The 20,766-nt window shown below is 47.0% G+C and overlaps 1 protein-coding gene across 1 annotated transcript in view; it reads right to left on the reverse strand.

Annotated features, from left to right (window-relative positions):
• Nucleotides 1–18,763, reverse strand: part of LOC132821372 (claudin-7-like) — a 52,079-nt gene extending 33,316 nt beyond the window's left edge. Inside the window, exon 1 of the mRNA XM_060833955.1 lies at nucleotides 18,665–18,763. Coding sequence (XP_060689938.1) covers nucleotides 18,665–18,763 — 99 coding nt within the window. The remainder of the gene's footprint in view (nucleotides 1–18,664) is intronic.
• Nucleotides 18,764–20,766: the final 2,003 nt, after the last annotated feature.

The following is a 20,766-nucleotide window of genomic DNA, read 5'->3' on the forward strand; positions in this document are numbered from 1 at the left end:
CCCCTGCAACCGCAGGAAATGTAAAACTTGCGCCCACACCTCCACACTCACTTCCCTCCAAGGCCCAAGGGATCCTTCCATATCCGCCACAAGTTCACCTGTACCTCCACACACATCATCTATTGCATCTGCTGCACCCGATGTGGCCTCCTCTATATTGGTGAGACAGGCCGCTTACTTGCGGAACGCTTCAGAGAACACCTCCGGGCCGCCTGAACCAACCAACCCAATCACCCCGTGGCTCAACACTTAACTCTCCCTCCCACTCCACCTAGGACATGCAGGTCCTTGGACTCCTCCACCGGCAGAACACAACAACACGACGGCTGGAGGAGGAGCGCCTCATCTTCCGCCTGGGAACCCTCCAACCACAAGGTATGAATTCAGATTTCTCCAGTTTCCTCATTTCCCCTCCCCCCACCTTGTCTCAGTCGGTTCCCTCAACTCAGAACCGCCCTCCTAACCTGCAATCCTCTTCCTGACCTCTCCGCCCCCACCCCACTCCGGCCTATCACCCTCACCTTGACCTCCTTCCACCTATCCCACCTCCATCGCCCCTCCCCCTAGTCCCTCCTCCCTACCTTTTATCTTAGCCTGCTTGGCTCTCTCTCTTATTCCTGATGAAGGGCTTATGCTCGAAACGTCGAATTCTCTATTCCTGAGATGCTGCCTGGCCTGCTGTGCTTTGACCAGCAACACATTTGCACTTATTAACAGTGGGAAACTTTAGGATAATCAAACTGCAACTTAGTTCATGACAGAAGTTTCTGTGACTTCTGTTTTGAATTGCTTTCTCTGAATGTTACTCAAAACTCTTTGGAATTCATGGAAGTTACAAATTTCAACACTGAGACAAGTGATGTTGGAGCACAGCGAGAGTGGAAAGGAATTGGGCAAATGGAGTTCAGACACTGATTGACCAGGATCAAAATGAGGAGCTGAATGGCTTACTCTTATTTCTGCATTATGGACATCTGCTGAAAATCCAGGATAATTGTTATCTTGGTTCAATTGGTAGCAGGGAGAAAGTGAGGACTGCAGATGCTGGAGATCAGAGCTGAAAGAAGGGCTTATGCCCGAATCATCGATTCTCCTGCTCCTTGGATGCTGCCTGACTTGCTGCGCTTTCCAGCAACACATTTTTCAGCTCAACTGGTAGCAGTCTTCCTTCCAAAGAAAGATAAGCATATAAAATTATCATGTAAAACTAAAGTGCACCTGATCGGAGGTAGTGTACTGACATGGATAGAGAATTGGCTTTTAGAAACAAACAGATGGTCTTTTTCCAAGCGGCAGTGGAGTACCATAGAGCCCAGTGCTTGGACCCCAGCCATTCACAATGTATAATGATTTAGATGAAGGAACTAACTGTCATGTCACCAAGTTGGCAGGTGACATGAAGCTGGGTGGGAGGGTTGACTGTGAGGGGGCTGCCGAGATGCTTCAGTGTGTTTTGGACAAGTTGAGTGAGTAGGCTTATGCATGGCAGATGCAATATAATGTGCGTAAATGTGAGATTATCCACTTTGGTAGCAAAGACTAGAAAGCAGATGTTTATCGGAAGATTTTGAAAGGGGTGAGGTGCAACACGACCCATCAGTCCAGTTCATTGTCCATCAATCACTGAAAGTAAGCATGCAGGCGCAGCAGGTGGTGACGACACCAAATGGACTTCATAGTGAGGTAATTCAACTACAGGAGCACGGATGTCTTGCTGCAATTGTACAGGGCTTTGGTGAGACCAAACGTGCAATACCACGTGCAGTACTGTGTCTCCTTATCTGAGAAAAGATGTTCTGAGGAAGTGCAACGAATATTTACCAGACCAAGTCATATGATGGCAGGACTGAAGAATGAATGGTTTCGCTTAGATTATATTCACTGGCATTTAGAGGAATGAGAGTGGTTTGCACAGAAATCTATAAAATCCTAACAGGACTAAGATGGAGGATGGGAAAAAAGTTGTGGTTGTAAGAGCTTCTTTCTTGATGTATTTTCAGTATTGGAGCTGATTTCCTTGAATTCTAGGAGCAGACATTACTGTTTTGCAAGCTGTTGCATTGTTTTGGAACTCTGGGGAAAAAAATGACCGCAACTTTCGAAAAGGACGAAGACTGACAAAAGCAGTGGTGGTGACCACATGGGAGGTGATTCAAATGGAGAAAGAATCCCACACTGCTGTCTGACCCAGCAGTGAATCTGCACAGCTACTGCCTCTGCTGTTTGCTTTCAAGTATCTCTGGACATCAGAGTTCATTCTAAGAAAAATTAACAAACAGTGAAAAGAAACCCGTGTGGGAGAGTTCACAGCATGAAGAGCAGCTAAGTGGCTTTTTAGGCTGGTACAATTACAATATTTAAAAGGCGTCTGGATGGATACATGACTAGGAAGGGTTTGGAGGGACATGGACAAAGTGCTGGCAAATGGGACTAAATTTAGCTCAGATATCTGGACGAGTTGGACTGAAGGGTCTGCTTCCGCACTGTATATCTCTATGACTCTATGACTAGCCAATGTAAATGCAGAAAATTTATTCCTTATGACTGGGGAGTCTTAAACAAGGGGGTCATAATTGTGGTTAGACCATTTAGGACTGCAATGAGGAGAAATTTCTCCAATCCAAAAGTGGGGACCCAATGCAATTTTCTGGCAGAGAAAGTGGTTGAGGCCAAGTATTGAATCCTTTCAAGAAGGAGTTAGGTCTAGTTCCTGGGTCTAAAGGGACCAAATGGTCTGGGTAAATAGCAGGAGCAGGGTAGTGAGTCTGATGGCCAGCCAGTATTATATTGAATGCTAGGGCAGACTCAAAGGGCCGAATGACCTACTCTTGCTCCTATTTGGTATGTTTTCAGTCAGAAAGGTTCAAGTCCCTGATTTGGGAATGTAAACCAGATTGACTCCTTGGAGCTATACTGACAATACATTGTCCTGTCGGCGATTTTCCTTTCAAAAGTGAGACATTGAACTGAGATTATTGGTCAGGAGAGACCCCTTGGCTCCATTGATGGAAGAGCTGGTAGCTGATCTGGTGGTGGACTTAGCTTTAATGCCTGCTGACATCCCATAACCCTTCTTTCCCTTTTCATATAAAAATCAAAATCTAAGTGTGTAAGTTAGCTCGCTGAGCTGGAAGGTTTGTTTTCATCACCATGACTAGGTAACATCATCAGTGAGAGTCTCCAGTGAAGTGCTGGGTGCTATGTTCCGCCTCTCCATTTATAAGTTTTGGTTTCTTAAGGTGGGTGATGTCATTTGCAGTTCATGTTTTCAAGGGAAGGTAGATAGGGTCTAAATCGCTGTGTCTATTGGTAGAATTCTGGTCTGTATTAACAGAAACTAGTGATAACATGAACAACAACTAGCCACCAACAGTCACAACCCACTATCACTAGCTTCTATACATACAGTGAAGGACACCACTTTGACTGGGACAACACATACATCCCAGGACAGGCGAAACAAAGACACACACGAGAATTCTTAGAGGCATGGTATTCTAATCAGACCTCCAGCAATAAACACATCAATTTAGATCCTATCTACCTTCCCTTGAAAAAAGGAACTGGAAATGACATAACCTACCTTAAAAAACCAAAACCTATAAATAGAGAGGTAGGACATACCACCAGCACTTCACCAGAGACTCCCACTGACGATGAGACCTAGTATGGTGGAGAAACGTCTGAAAACAATCCATCCAGCTCAGCGAGCTAACTTACATACTTATTATCAACCTGAGCTACAAATCTTCTCAAAAATCTAAATCTAAATCCGGCTTCAACATATTCCGTGACCCAGTCTCCACTGCTCATAAGGTTAGAGGATTCCCAAGATTAATGGCTGTCTGAGAGAATAAGTTGCTCCTTATCCTAATCTTCAATGGTAGACCTCTTATTCTGAAATAATGTATCCTCATTGAAGATGACCCTATGAGGTGAGGCAATAAAACATCATTTACCTTGCCAGTATCACTCAGAATCTTGTATGTTTCAAAACTCCAATGATATTGCAATGAAGTTTATAAATTGATTTGAGAAAATGGATTGTAAAGTAGAGGTAAATGGATTTCAGTTCTGTGAATGATCAATGTGCTTTTTAATGGACGATCAAAAAAATCATTTGGCACAATGAACTAAAGACAGCATTTCCAAGAAATCATGCGATTTAAGTAAAATGACTTGTCAAGCCAGTGAGATAATTGCTGCTTCCTGTTTAGTTGAGTTTTCATAACTTTCAAAAAAGACAGAGCCCCAGGGGCCACAGCAGGTTGAGTTACATAGAACATAGAACATAGAAGGATACAGCGCAGTACAGGCCCTTCGGCCCTCGATGTTGCGCCGACCGAATCCTACCTAACCTATACTAGCCCAATAACTTCCAAATGCCTATCCAATGCCCGCTTAAATGACCATAAAGAAGGAGAGTTCACCACTGATACGGGCAGGGCATTCCATGAACTCACAACCCGCTGTGTGAAGAATCTACCCCTAACATCTGTCCTATACCTACCACCCCTTAATTTAAAGCTATGTCCCCTAGTAACACCTGACTCCATTAGCGGTAAAAGGTTCTTAGTATCTACCCTATCTAAACCCCTAATCATCTTATACACTTCTATCAGATCTCCCCTAAACCTTCTCTTCTCCAATGAGAACAGCCCCAAGTGCCTCAGCCTTTCCTCATAAGATTTTCCTACCATTCCAGGCAACATCCTGGTCAACCTCCTCTGCACTCGTTCTAAAGCTTCCACATCCTTCCTATAGTATGGCGACCAAAACTGCACACAATACTCCAGATGAGGCCTCACCAGAGTCCTATACAACTGCAACATGACCTCAGGACTCCGGAACTCAATTCCTCTGCCAATAAAGCCCAGTACACCATATGCCTTCCTCACAGCACTATTTACCTGGGTGGCAACTTTCAGAGATCTGTGTACATAGACACCAAGATCCCTCTGCTCATCCACACTACCAAGTAGCCTACCATTAGCCCAGTAATCCATCATCTTGTTATTCCTACCAAAGTGAACGACTTCGCACTTAGCTACATTGAATTCCATTTGCCACATTTCCGCCCAGCTCTGCAACTTATCTATATCCCGCTGTAACCTACCACTTCCATCCTCACTATCCACAACTCCACCGACTTTTGTGTCATCCGCAAACTTGCTTACCCAGCTTTCAAGTCCTTCCTCTAGATCATTTATAAAGATAACAAAAAGCAATGGTCCCAAAACAGATCCTTGTGGTACACCGCTAGTAACTGCGCTCCAAGATGAACATAATCCATCAACTACTACCCTCTGTCTCCTTCCAGCCAGCCAATTCCTAATCCAAACCTCTAATGTATCCTCAATGCCATACCTCCGAAGTTTTAGCATTAGCCTACCATGGGGAACCTTATCGAACGCCTTACTAAAATCCATATACACAACATCTACTGCTTTACCCTCATCCACTTCCTTAGTCACCTTCTGAAAGAACTCAATAAGGTTTGTGAGGCACGACCTGCCCTTCACAAAACCATGCTGGCTATCCCTGATCACGTTATTCCTACCCAGATGTTCATAAATCTTATCCCTTACCATTCTCTCTAAGACTTTGCCCACCACTGAAGTCAGACTCACTGGCCTATAGTTACTAGGGCTATCCCTACTCCCTTTCTTGAACAATGGGACCACATTCGCTATCCTCCAGTCCTCTGGTACTATTCCCGTAGACAATGACGACATAAAAATCCAGGCCAATGGCTCTGCTATCTCCTCCCTAGCTTCCCATAGGATCCTGGGGTAAATGCCATCAGGCCCAGGAGACTTATCTATATTCATCCTTTCCAATATTCCCAAAACCTCCTCCCTGCATATTTCCAGGGCATCCATTCTAATTATTTGTGATTCCATATTCACATCAGCAACAGTGTCCTGTTGAGGAGTTGAGGAGAAACCATCCATACTAGAAGAAGGGCAGTTTAGTTTGTGGGAGTCTTCAGGGCATCAGAGCTAGAAAGAAGTCTTAGGTTGGCCTCAAGGTAGTCAAAGTTAGAGAAAGGTTAATGAGTTAGTCTCTCTGTCTGTCATGGGGAGAGACATTGAAAAGCACACTGGTCATGTGCATTTTTTTTCTCTTTTTTGTCATAGATTTAGTTTCTTCTGTTGAAAGTACATTGAAAACCTTGTGTGAATATGGTCAGGGTCTGACCAGCACAGTAAAGAAATTGTATAAAATAAAACTTGAGTCAAGAATCTGACTTGTCCAATATTATCATCAACTGGGACCACAACAAAATGGGGGTTTTCCAGGATAGAATTGAAGAGGGATCTGGGAATTGTTAGAAATATTGGTATCTGTGTAGTGGGTAGACAGGGTAGTTAAGAAGGCGCTTAGCACATGTGCCTTCAATGCTCAGATCTTTGAGTATAGGAGTCGAGATATCATATTGAGGTTGTACTTAGTGAGGCCTCTTCTTGAGTACTGTGTGCAGTTCTGATCACTCTGTTATAGGAAGGATATTATTAAACTGGGAAGGGTTCAGAAAATATTTACCAGGATGTTGCAGGGAATGGAGGATTTGAGATATTAAAAAAAAGACTGGGAAAAGGGGCACAAAGGGGCAATCTTTTTACACAGAGAGTAACTGGAATGAACTGTCAGATAAAGTGGTGGATCCGGCCCAGTTACAACATTTACAATTCATTTGGTTAGGTACATGAGGAGGAAAGGTTTGGAGGGCTATGGGCTAAGCGTAGGCAGGTGGGACTAGTTTAGTTTGGGAAATGGTTGGAGTGGACTGGCTGCATCAAAGGGTCTGTTTCCATGCTGTATGGCTTTCTGATTCCATCCTGTGCAAAAGGTAGTGGACAGAAAAACAGAAGCTCTTTTGAAGTTTATTGCACGGTTTAGAATTTCAAACTGTTGCTAGGAATCTTCTGAGGGGAGAAATTATAACAATGGCTTATTTGAAATCTCAGATGAAAGCCACGCTGAAAAGGCTAGCAGATAATTTGGAGGTACGGTTAAAAGTAGAATTTTGTAAGGGTGAGATGCTTATAGTGATCACCTAGGACTTAAAGATAAAAGAAGGGAAACCTAAAATCGGTATGCCTCTGCCGAAACAGTGAAGATTCAGTTAGAAATTAATGAAACTTGACTTGGAAAGAGAAAGAGAAATAAAAGGACTTAAGTTAGAGAGAGAAAGAGGAATGAAAAAATGTGAATTGACAAACAAAGAGAGGGAAAAATGGATCGGAAAGAGAAGAGAAAGAAAAAGAGAGAAATGAAAAGTGAACTGGAAGTAAATAGAGTTTCAATTGTAATGCGAGGAAAAGGACAAACAAAGAGAAATGCAAAGGGAAATTGACTTAAAGATATTAAACTCTCAGGAGGTGATGCAATCAGACATGTGTCACACATGATTAAAGATATGCTTAAGGTAAAGCAAGAAAGAGAGGTTAGTAGCTCAGAGGATGATCCTGGTTTGAATGCAGGAATTGATTTAACAATAATTCTACATTTAGTGACTAAATTCAGAGAGAACGGGCCTGAAAAATATTTCTCCTCTTTTGAAAAGATAACGAGGATGATGAAGGGGCCAAAAAGAGTTTGATACTTAATGCTACAATGTGTCCTGACAGGTAGAGCAATGCATGGACACCGATTTGATAGAAGAATAATCTGCAGTTCATGAAACTATCAAAAGAACAGTATTCACGCTCATGAACCTGTCCATGGTGTCAAGTAAGCCTGGAAAAACCGAAGTGAAAGGGAATCAGAGGAAAACTCTTCACTGGTTGGAGTTATATTATACAAAGGAAAAGCGTTGTGATTGTTGGAGACCAATCATCTCAATCCTGGAACATCTCTGCAGGAATTCCTTGGGGTGTGTCTTCCAGGCAACCATTTTCAGCTGCTTATTTAACTCTAATTTAAATTTAGGGCTCTAAGATAGAAAGTTGATCAGACGTGTTGAATTCGCAAGGGAAAACAAAGGAAGAAAATGAGATTAGAAGTTTTGATTACTGAGAAAAATTGAGAACACGAGATAATTCATGAATATGGAAGAATTCCAAAATCGTATTCTGGTAACATTTCAGACTTTAAATAGAAGAATGTTAAATATCAGAGATTGAGAAGCAGCCATTCTCGCAAACGCCTACTCTATTTCATACATGCGGTAACACATAGCTGACAGTCATGTGGAAAATAACGAGGCCATTGGAAGAATAGAAAATCCGACGACAAAAAGGGTACTAGTTTTATGTAGCAGGTAGGTGGACAGAAAATAATAAAAGAGAAAGACTAGAACATTAAATGGTATGATGAAAATAATATTCTTTCATTTAAATAAAATGGGACATACTAAAGCCAATCACTGGTTGTTAATGGGAAACCTATTGCAATGATAGGAACACCTTCAGATTCCTCAGAAATGATTGTATCAGGAAAGGGACTGGGTAACAAAACTGCAGCAATGATACAGGTGGAGGGGAAGTGGCTCAGGACAGTCAAGCACAATCTTGTCTGAATATTGATAAAGAAAATCAGACTTCTGGTACTGCTGGTTATTTTATTTCAAAACATTTTCATTCCTTATTCTTCTAAACAAGGAAGTAAACCAATAAAGCTATTGAGAGACATTGGAGCAAGTCAGTCACCAATATGAGCCGATGGTGCCATTTGACTTTCAGAGGGGTCATTCATAAACCTGTCTGAATGTGTTCAGTGACTGACCAGCACAGGAACCAAACTGCAAACAATAAAACTTCTGGTTTGTCATGCCATTGTTTCAGTTTGAAATCTGACATGTCCAATAGTACAGTCTGGGATGATAATTGTACATCACCTTTCTTCATAAGACAACATTATTCCAGGATCCTTTGGGAATCTAATATGTTCCATTCTACATGTTATATCCTCAAAAAACTCTTAAATTTTGTCAAACATATAAAATTAATCAATATCCTTCCTTTCAGAATAAGGTCAGAAGCGGGGATGCTTACTGCTGATTGCACAATGTTCAACACCACTTGAAGCACAGTCCATGCCTGCATGCAGTCAGACTCAGATAATATTCAGGCTAGGGCTGATAAGTGGCTCGTAACTTTGTACCACAAAAGTGGCAGGCAATGACCATACCCAACAAGGGACAATCTCCGCTTGACATTCAACCAGCACTATCAACACGCTGGGGATAGCCGTTGACCAGAAACTGAACTGGGCTAGCCATGTAAAGATTAAGGCTCCAAGAGCCAATCAGAGGCAAGGAATTCTAAGGTGAGTTACTCACCTCTTGTCCATGCAAGACTCCATGCACGGATAAGTTTAAAAGAAACCCAAAATGGAAAAAGCGAGTTGGAATTAATAAAATAAATAAATAAAATGTTTAAAGAAAGAAAGACTTGTATCCCTGTATTTTCCCTTCTGCTCTCAATGACATTCCAAAACTCTTCACAGACAGTGAAATATTTCTGAAACGTGTGCCCTGTCTACTGTGGGAGAAATGGCAAACAATAGTCCATAACAAGCTCTTGTAAACAGTGAAGAAAATTAGATTAGATTAGATTACTTACGGTGTGGAAACAGGCCCTTCAGCCCAACAAGTCCACACCGACCCGCAACCCACCCATACCCCTACATTTACCCCTTTACCTAACACTACGGACAATTTAGCATGGCCAATTCACCTGACCCGCATATCTTTGGATTGTGGGAGGAAACCGGAGCACCCGGAGGAAACCCACGCAGACACGGGGAGAACGTGCAAACTCCACACAGACAGTCGCCTGAGGCAAGAATTGAACCCGGGTCTCCGGCGCTATGAGGCAGCAGTGCTAACCACTGTGCCACCGTGCCGCCCACAAAATATTACCACGCAATCTGTTTTATTTCTGAAGAAGGGTCACTGGACCTGAAGCATTAACTCTGCTTTCCCTCCACATCTACTGAGTTTTTCCAGCAATTTCTGTTTTTGAATCTGCTTTTTTTTGGGGGTCTTGGTTAAGGGTTAAATGTTGATATGGACACCTGGGAAAATCTCATCTGCTCTTATTCAAGATTGTGCCATGGGAATTTTTTTTTTTAACTGGCCCTGAGATGACAGACAGTTGAAAATTTGCATCCGAATGACATCTTAGAGCTCCCTAAGTATCACATCGAGTTTTGGCCTAGACTTTGTGCTTGAGTCTCGAATCACAAAAATTTAAATATATACTTTATTCATAAAAATATCTTTACATACATGCATAGTCATGAGAGCAGTTTGATTTTGTACACAGCTTTTATATACATAGAGCAAACAAACTCAAAATCTCCAGCGGTCAGTTTGAAATCAAAACTTTCCAACTCAGAAGGAAGAGTTCAATCGCAAAACCATCACTGGCACCAGATGGTGTGGTGTTGCTTGTTAACAGGTAGTGACTAAGCCATCTTACCTAAATTAATTTGCAAGATATACTGGTGACTGGTCAAAACAATGGTCCAAACTGTGAGAAGGCATGCCATTAGAACAGCCTTAACAGTAAAATAGACTGAAATCTAAAATAGTTTTACCTCTCTGTGTTTGTCAGTCCAAATGTCCTATCGACTGTCTGTTGTGCAAGCAACAACTAATAGTGAATCTCTCATTTTTCACTCCCCCTCTTAAACTTTGGAAGTACAGGACAGATTGAACATCCCTGGACTAACGGTGCTGACCTTGCTCTGGCAAATACACCAGGGTTGGCAACCCTACCACTGCCTGGTGATCACCTCTCACTCTCCAAAGAGATCAGAGTGCAAGAGGATAAATGATGAGACAACAACTGAAAGCGATATTTATTCCACGGTTAAAACAAAACTTGATTTGCTATAGCAAATGTCAGGGGTGGGTTCTTTACCCAGAGAGTGGTGGGGGCATGGAATGCGCTGCCCGTGGGAGTGGTAGAGTCAGAATCATTGGCGACCTTTAAGCGGCAATTGGATAGGTACATGGATGGGTGCTTAATCTAGGATAGATGTTCGGCACAACATCGTGGGCCGAAGGGCCTGTTCTGTGCTGTATTGTTCTATGTTCTATGTTCTCTATGTTCTAGCACGTTTTGCAAATGCAATGTATCAAAGCACTTCACCGTGAAGGTGTCACGTTTGGAGTGAGGTCATTGCTGTACTGCAGGGAACATGAGAGCTGTATATTTGTCAGTACACAAGTGGGAGGGAGGGGGTCAGTTAGCTGGAAGGCATGTTTTACTGATATATGGGGATGAAATAAAATATAGTGGGCATTTGGAATTGTTTGTTTAGAGTGGTTTAGTTCTATAAAATGTGTCAATTGTATCTGCTATACAACATCATATTTGATAATTAAAGCAGTAAAAAAAGGAGTATTGGGAAGATGGTGGCAGAGTAAGATGTTCCTGACAGAGTCCTTTTGCCCCAGCTGTTCCTTATCTGTCTTTTTCTTTTCTTCTGTCTTATTTTTCTTTTCTGTCCCCTTAGCCCTGGATATAAATCCTAGAGCAGCGGCAGGTGGGGGCAGCAAGTCCTGGGGAGTGAGTCCTGGAGCAGTGTGAGGGGAGTGAGTCCCCGAGCAGTGTGAGGGGAATGTGTCCCGGAGCAGTGTGAGGCACATATGTCCCGGAGCAGTGTGAGGGGAGTGAGTCCCGGAGCAGTGTGAGGGGAGTGTGTCCCGGAGCAGTGTGAGGGGAGTGTGTCCCGGAGCAGTGTGAGGGGAGTGTGTCCCGGAGCAGTGTGAGGGGAGTGAGTCCCAGGGCAGTGTGAGGGGAGTGAGTCCCAGAGCAGTGTTAGAGGAGTGAGTCCCGGAGCAGTGTGAGGGGAGAGTGTCCCGGAGCAGTGTGAGGGAGTGTGTCCCGGAGCAGTGTGAGGGGAGTGTTCCCGGAGCAGTGTGAGGGGAGTGAGTTCCGGAGTAGTGTGAGGGGAGTGTGTCCCAGAGCAGTGTGAGGGGAGTGAGTTCTGGAGTAGTGTGAGGGGAGTGTGTCCCAGAGCAGTGTGAGGGAGTGTGTCCCGGAGCAGTGTGAGGGGAGTGTGTCCCAGAGCAGTGTGAGGGAGTGTGTCCCAGAGCAGTGTGAGGGGAGTGTGTCCCAGAGCAGTGTGAGGGAGTGTGTCCCGGAGCAGTGTGAGGGGAGTGAGTTCTGGAGTAGTGTGAGGGGAGTGTGTCCCAGAGCAGTGTGAGGGAGTGTGTCCCGGAGCAGTGTGAGGGGAGTGAGTCCTGGAGCAGTGTGAGGGGAATGTGTCTCTGAGCTGTGTGAGCGGATTGAGTCCTGCAGCAGTGTGAGGGTAGTGAGTTCCGGAGCAGTCTGAGGGTAGTGAGTCCCGGAGCAGTGTGAGGGGAGTGAGACTGCAGGTGTTGGTGATCAGAGTTGAATAGTGTGTTGCTGGAAAAGCATAGCCAGTCAGGCAGCATCCGAGGTGCAGGAAAGCCGATGTTTCGGGCAAATCCCCTTCATCAGGAATGGGGCTTGTGGGCCGGTGGCTGAGAGATAATTGGGAGGGGTGTGGGGCTGGGGGCAAGGTAGCTGTGAATGTGATAGGTGGATTGAGGTAAGTGCGATGTTGATAGGTTGGAGAGGAGGGTGGAGTGAATACGTGTGAAGAAAGATGGTCAGGTCGGACAAGGTTCAGAGAACATCTCCGGGACACTTGCTCCAACCAACCCCACAGCCCCATGAAAATAAAGGACCTCCAGCGCATCTCATCCACTTCCCGCACCTCCGCCCTCCAACCCCATCCCTCCAGCCGCAACAAGGACAGAATCCCTGGTTCTCACCTTCCACCCCACCAATCTCCAGATACATAGCATCTTCCTCTGCCATTTCCGCCGCCTACAAACAGACCCCAACACCAGGGATACATTTCCCTCCTCACCCCTCTCCACTTTCCATAAAGACCATTCCCTCTGTGACTCCCTTGTCAGTTCCACAACCCCACCAAACCACCCTCCCCTCTTGGCACCTTCCCCTGCCACCGCGGGAATTGCAAAACCTGCGCCCACACCTCTCCCCCTCACCTCCATCGAAGGCCTCAAAGAAGCCTTTCATATCCATCAGAGTTTCACCTGCACATTCCACACATGTCATTGACGTATCCGTTGCACCCGATGCGGTCTCCTCTACATTGGGGAGACAGGACGCCAATTCACAGAGCACTTTGGGAACATTTCTGGGACACCCGCACCAATCAACCTCACTGGCCCATGGCTGAACACTTTAACTTCCCCTCCTACTTCGCCAAGTACATGCAGGTCCTGGGCCTCCTCCATCGCCACACCCTAACCACCCGAAGCCTGGCACCCTCCAACCACCTGGCATCAATGTGGATTTCACTATTTCCCCTCCCTGCACCTTCTCCCATTTCCAACCTCCCAATTCAGCACCACCCTCATGACCTGTCCTACCCGTCCATCTTCCTTCTCAATGATCCGCTCCACCCACCTCTCCCACCTATCACCATTACCTCCACCTCCATAACCCTGTCACACTGTCAGCTACCTTACCCCCAGCCCCACCCCCTCCCATTTACCTCACCACCCCCTCGACTCACAAGCCTCATTCCTGACGAGGGGCTCTTGCCCGAAGCATTGATTCTCCTGCTCCTCGGTTACTGCCTGATCTGCTGGGCTTTTCCAGCACCACACTCTCGACTCTGTACCTAAGGGTTAGCAGTGTCTGGAGAGAAAAAACAAAATTAACATTTCATGTTCAGTGACCCTTCTTCACAACTCGTCACAGGAAGGGGATGTTCATACCGGGGGGGGGGGGGGGGGGGGGGGGGGGGGGCTTCATCATCACAGAGTCCTGAAGAAGGCTGCTAGTTTCTGATCTCTAGCATCCACGGTTCTTTTTGTATCTCAGGAGACGTGGTGAGGCGGGGTGGGGGAACAACCTTTCAACACAGAAAATGGTTCATGTGTGGAATCAACTTCCCAAGGAAGTGGAGGATGTGAGCACAGTTACAACGTTTAAAGGATACTTGGATAAGTTCATGAGTACGAAAGATTTGGAGGGATATGGGCCAAGTTTAGTTTGGAATTATGGCAGGACCAAAGGGTCTGTTTCCATGCTGTATGACTCTGTGACTGCTTGCTTGCTGTCCCAGCTCTCCCATCACTTAGTACCCAGCACACAGCTTCCCCGCCATACCTTGACTTGCCTTTTAGCATCCTGCCCCCTTGGTCACTCTTTGAAAGCTCACGGTCCTTCTTTTTCACTTTGCAGTTTCGCACAGACACAAAGCAGGGCGGTAGGTCATTGCTGGTCAGCAGCAGTCAGTCATGGGGGTGAACTTGTCACTTAATGTCACTGTGTTAGGTCAATCCCACACCCACACTGTGTAACAGCTGCATATACACCAAACACACTGCATGTGCGGCGACAGGCTCAAGGTTTAAGAGCAGTGTTCCTCTGTCAGGTCCAGGGGAGACTCCTTGCATTCTGTGGGGCCAGGACAGTAAGTCAAGCTGCTATCAGTCTGGGGTCCTGAGCACAATCAGGGGGCCACTTGGGGCAGTGTCTGGAGATCCATGCCTCCAAAGTTTGGGGAGTGAGCCCATGGTCATCTCTGTCAGTCCAGTGCAAGCAATCTGAGGAGTCATGGGAAGCCAGTCAGGGAGCTGCACAGATATAAATCAGAGGGGTGGTCACTTGTTATTCAGTGCTGTCTGGCCAATTTTCTCAATCCTGCCCAGGGGACCGTCCACTAACAGTCAAGGAGGATGGGGACAAATTATCAGGGGGTGCTGTGAGGGACGAAGACTGGGGAATCTAATTGTGTGGATTTGAGTCAAAATGCTGAGGAGGAGAGGGGATTATAATTGTGAAGGTGTGACAACTCGATGTATAAGGAGTCGGGGGAAGAGAGGATAGAGCATGGGAGGAATAGTGGTCATAGTGAGCAGGGGAATACCATTGATGGTAAGCAACAGGCTGGCTTCCATTGGGATGGGTGTAAGGTGGCAAGATGGAGATGTTGATAAAGTGGTTGGATGGGGAGTTGGGGAGGTGTGAAGCCTATGGGGTTGATTGGGAGCAGGAAGGAGATGCTCATGCATGGGGATCCATCAATGCAGAGAGGCAGAGCCTGAGACTCGCTGCTCAAGGAGCAACTGCTGTCATTCTCTCCTGTGTTGTAAATATCAGGTCGCCCGCACATAACTGACCTGAGACCCCTCCCCCAAGCAGGTGCTCTGCGCCCAGCTCCTGAATGGCAGGCAAGCCCCAGGTGGTCAGAGGAAGTGCTTCAGGGATACCCACAAGGCCTCACCGGCAAAATGCAGCATTGTCACAGACACCTGCCCCCAGACTGTTCAAATTGGAAGGCTTTGAGCACTCTGGGACTTGTTGTCAGGTCAAAGCAGAAGGTGGGCGGAAACAGTGAGAGGAAACACCCCACCCACTCCTTCCTCTGATCACCACCTGCCCCAAGTGTAACAGAGCCTGCAGTAGCCAGATCGGTCTGTATAGCCAGCTGGGGGCTCACCCTGACAGTGGAGAGAGGGACTGCTGATATTGATGATGAAATAACAAGTGCGCAATGAAGATGAAAATGTGCTGTGCCCACACCCAGAGTGGGCAGGGTCAAGTGTTTCATTCTGTGTGGAGATGGGCTTTTGAGTGATGTGAGGCCCTTTGAAGGTAATAGTACTCCCCAGGAGCAAAAACACACAACTGGGAGCATGACATTCCCTGAGAGCCTTAAGCATTTACCTTGTGTGTGCAGTCTCGAGCCTACAGTGGAACTTGTTGCCATCGAAGGCCCAGGCAGTGCTCGGTGCACCCTGCCCAGAGGTAAGTGCACCCTCTGCAATATGAACACTCAAAGGGTTGAGGAGTGAGATGGCAGTGCTCTGTGAGGACATCCTTTGGGGCGCGGTGAGTGGTTCCTCTTCCTGCTGGGTGCCTCCTGGTACCTCCTTTATCCCCTTGGTGAAGAAAGGGCATCTGGAGTGACCTTATCCACCTGTTGCTCTGCCATTGCGGCTGAGCGCCAATGACTAGAGTGATGGAGTGCAGGACTGTGCTGTATACCCAGCACTGGCTGAGTGTGCTGGATCTGGCTCTCTGTGGGACCTGCCAACCTTTCAGTCCAGAGGCTCATGTACCTGATACAGCAGGGCCCTAACTGCAGTGTTGTAGCCCTGCGGCATTTCTGTCAGGTTTGCCCAGTGCCCACCAACCCAACACCCTGCGCCTACTTGTGTATTTGTAGGTAGCCATGTGGTGTTCTGCCCTGGGCAGAGTTCAACTGATGGTCAGTGTCTGGCAGCCCTCCAAGTGCCAGCAGCCTGGTCTGTCTCCCCTCGGCCAGCCTTGGTTGCTCCTGAATCTAATCTAGAAAAAAGAATACCCACCGAGGAGTCAGTGTCTGAGGGTATACAGGAGGCAGTCTTGCAGTCCTTCTCCTGAGTCCTCTGTACTCTCCTCCTTCCTTGTGGAGAAGGGCAGGTCTTGCAGAGTGACCTACTCACTGTGGGCACTCTGCTGGCACCTGCAGGATAGAATGTTGAGATCAAGGGGGTAAAGTTGCAGCCCGTTAACAGTAAACCTTATACTGGGGCGATCAGAGAGCAGCACAACCAGGAATAATGCATCTTACTTGACTGTGGTGCTTGAAAAGCACAGCAGGTCAGGCAGCATCCAAGGAGCAGGAGAATCGACGTTTCAGGCAAAAGCCCTTCATCAGGAATGAGGACGAAGGGCTTATGTCTGAAACGTCGATTCTCCTGCTCCTTGGATGCTGCCTGACCTGCTGGGCTTATCCAGCACCACACTCTCAATTCTAATTTCCAGCATCTGCAGTGCTCACTTTCACCCATCTTACTTGATCATCAACACAGAGGTTCCTGAGTCCCCAGAGGAGGAGTCCCAGTCTTCACCAGCCAAAGCCAATGGCCTTTCCTCATAGGAGGGAGTGAGCAGTTGGAAATTGGACAGCCTTCCACCCGTCCTGGTTCTTTCAACCCTGCAAGGGGTCATTTCCTCCTGCAACAAAAGAAAGGAAGGCATTTGAGTGACATGGGAGTTGGTGGCATAGCTGTTAGCACTGGTGCCAGTGGGGTACAGGTGTGAGGTGACCTGAGTGAGGGAGTGAGTAGGCAGCACTGAGGGCATGCAAGCTTTATATTCTGGAGAGGGCACAGGGTTGGGGGGCGCGGATAAGGTTGAAGGAGATAATTTGCGATGGGCAAGACTGAAAAATTCCAGATACTGCAGGCTACGGTGGGAATAGTATTGCACGTGCCTTGATTGGAGCTGGGTACAGTAGCAGAGACAGAGAAAGTGTGAGGCAGCGCAGAGAAGATGGTGACTCCTACCTTGGCAGAGTGAGAACATTACCCAAGAGTACTGGATGTTTCCCTAGACTGCTGACTCAAGCGGCAACCTTGGGATCAGAACGGTGGGATCTGAGCTCGTTGGGTTCCTCTGTCAGTCCTGAGGGAAGACGTCAACCCTCAGCTGCTCCAACCCATCCAGCAGAACCTCCATGTCCCTTTCCACAGAGCAGGGATCCAACTTCCTGTTCTCACGTGCAACCATTGTAGGGCAGTGCTCGACTGAGTGAGCAATGGCCTTTCAAATACGGTGTGGTTTCAGGGATGTTGGATTCCTGATATCCTGACAGTGGCAAATGCTCCCGGCTTCAGATAGTGCGAAAATTGGACAGTAGGGGCATCACAGAGGCGTAGAAGGTAGTGAATGAAGGCAGTTTGGGATGATTGTGTGAGAAAACCTGTTAGGTCTTATTCCCTTATAGGATGTGAGCACCGTTGGCTGGGCCAGTACTTATTGCTCGTCCATAGTTGCCTTTGAGAAGGTAGCAACATTGAATTTTTCTTACACTGCCTCCATGCCTAGTTTTTCCATCAGGACTCCTACCCACCCTCTGAGGACGACTTTGCCCACCTCCATCATACTCAATCCACTTGGACACCCCATGCTGGTCTGTTAGCCACCCTCGATCTCTTCATCTCCAACTGCTGCCATGACATTGACTGCCTCAATCTTTCCAACCGCCTCACCCACTGCAACGTCCCGCCATCGCAACACGCAGCCTTCCACTCCCTTCCCAAACTCACTATCAAACTAGTGGACAAGGGGGGTGCAGTGGTAATTTGGTGCACTGGCAACTACACTGCTGAGGCCAGGTGCCGACTCACGGACACCTCTTCCTACTGCCCCCTCAACCACAGCCTCACCTCCCATCAACAAACCACCATCTCCCTGACAATCCACAACCTCATTTCCTCAGGGGATCTCCCACCCACAGACTCCAACCTCATAGTCCGGAAATTCCAACACCGTCCAGTTCTACCTCTTACCCAAAATTTACAAACCTGACTGCCCCAAACGACCCCATCATCTCCACCTGCTCCTATCTCACCAAAGTTATCTGCTCATATTGACACCGTCCTGTCCACCTTGGTCCAGGATCTCCCCACATACATTAGGGACACCACCCACACCCTCCAGGACTTTAGTTTCATTGCCCCCCCCCCCCCCCACACACACACACACACACCCTGCCAATGCCTCATCTTCACCATGGACATTGAATCCCTTTACACATCTATCTGCCACGATGATGGCCTCCAAGCCCTCCATTTCTGCCTCTCTCACCGACCCAACCAGTCCCCCTCCACAGACACACTCATTCGATTGGTTGAACTGGTCCTCACCCTCAAGAACTTCTCCTTCAAATTCAGATCAAAGGTGTAGCCATGGGCCCCAGCTATGCCTGCATTCTCTTCCGGAACATGGAACAGTCCATCTTCCATAGTTATATTGGCACTATTTCTCCACCTTTTCCTCCACTACATTGATGACCGTATTGGAGCCACCTCGTGCTCCCATGAGCTGGTTGAATAGTTCATTACCTTCATGAATACCTTCCACCCTGACCTGAGGTTCATTTGGACCATCTCAGACACCTCCCTCCCCTTCTTGGACCTCTCCGTCTCCATTTCCACCGACCAGCTCAACACGACAACTACTTCAAATTCACCAACGTCCACAGCTGCCTGGACGACATCTCTTCCCACCACCCCCTCCTGTAAAAACACTATCCTTTATTTCCAATTTCTCCACCTCCACTACATCTGCTCAGAGGAGGAGCAATTCCATTCCAGAACATCCCAGATGGCCTCCTACTTCAAGGACTGCAATTTCCCCTCTAACGTGATCAACAATGCCCTCCAGTACATCTCCTCCACTTCCTGGTCCTCCGCCTTGAACACCACCTCTCCAGCCACAATAAGGCCAGAACCTCCTGGCCCTCTCCTTCCATCCCACCAACCTCCGGATATAACGCATCATCCTTTGCCATTTATGCCACCTATAGTCAGACCCCACCACCAGAGATATATTTCCCTCCCGATGCTTTTCAGCGTTGTGCAGAGACCATTCCCTCCGCGACTCCCTTGTTAGGTTCACACCCCTCTCCAACCCTCCCTCCACAACTGGCACCTTCCCCTGCCACCACAAAGGGTGTAAAACCTCAGCCCACAGCTCTCCCTTCACCTCATCCATCACCTCCATACTTGGCCCCAAAGGATCGTTCCACATCCGACAGAGAGTTTCCTGGACATCCACCCACCTCATCCACTGTGTCCGTTGCTTTTGATGTGGTCTCCTCTACGTTGGGGAGACAGGATGCCAACTCGTGGAACGTTTCAGAGAACATCTCTGGGACACACGCACCAAACAACCTCACTGCCCTGTGGCCAAACACTTCAATTTCCCCTCCCATTCTGCCAAGGACACGCAAATACTGGGCCTCCTCCACCATCAAATCAAAGCCACGTGATGCCTGGAGGAAGAACGCCTCATCTTCCACCTTAGGACACTCCAACCATACAGGATCAACGTCGGCTTCACTAATTTCGTCATCTCCCAGCTCCCCACCTCATCCCAGATCCAAACCTCCAACTTGGCACCGCCATCTTGACCTGTTCTAGCTGTCCATCTTCCCTCCCACCTATCCACTCCACTCTCCACTCTAACCTATCGCCATCACACCTCTACCTGTTTCTACCTATCATCTTCCAAGCTACCTTCCTCCCAGTCCCACCCCCTATTTGTCTGTTAGATTCCTTCCCAACCCTCACATTCCTGATGAAGGGCTTATGCCCGAAATGTTGACTCGTCTGCTCATCAGATGCTGCCTGATCTGCTGCGCTTTTCCAGCGCCACACTTTTTGACTCTGATCTCCAGCATCTGCAGTCCTCACCTTCTCCTTGGGAAGGTGGTGGTGAGTTGCCTTCTTGAGCTGCTGCGGTCTATATGTTGTAGGTAGTTCCACGATGCCATTACGGAGGATTTTGACCAAGCGACAGTGAAGGAACGGCGATATTCTTTAAAATCGGGATGGTGAGTGGTTTGAGGGGGCATTGAAGGTGATGGTGTTCCCATATATCTGCTATCATTTGGAGAGAAATCCTCTGAGAAACATGAGGCAAATAACACTTTGCCAAAATATGGTAAGATTCAGCCCAAAGTGTTTAGTCATGATCACATATATTGTTTATGGGAGCTTGCTGTGAGAACATTGGCTGCTGTATTTCCTGCTGCAGTGACTCATCACTAAAGTTTTGTTCTTAAGTATTCTGACAGTCATGGGAGATTCTACGTAAAGGCAAGATTTTCTTTCTCTTCTCTTCATATTTAAGCTTGAAGAGTAAAGTCCACACTTATTGATCAGTCTTATCATAATACTGAAAGATATGTGTCTAAATAGGACAATATAGGTTTCAGTGTCATGCAGTTCTTAGATTGTGTTGG

The sequence above is a fragment of the Hemiscyllium ocellatum genome, chromosome 13, assembly GCF_020745735.1.
Source record: "Hemiscyllium ocellatum isolate sHemOce1 chromosome 13, sHemOce1.pat.X.cur, whole genome shotgun sequence".
NCBI lineage: Eukaryota > Metazoa > Chordata > Chondrichthyes > Orectolobiformes > Hemiscylliidae > Hemiscyllium > Hemiscyllium ocellatum.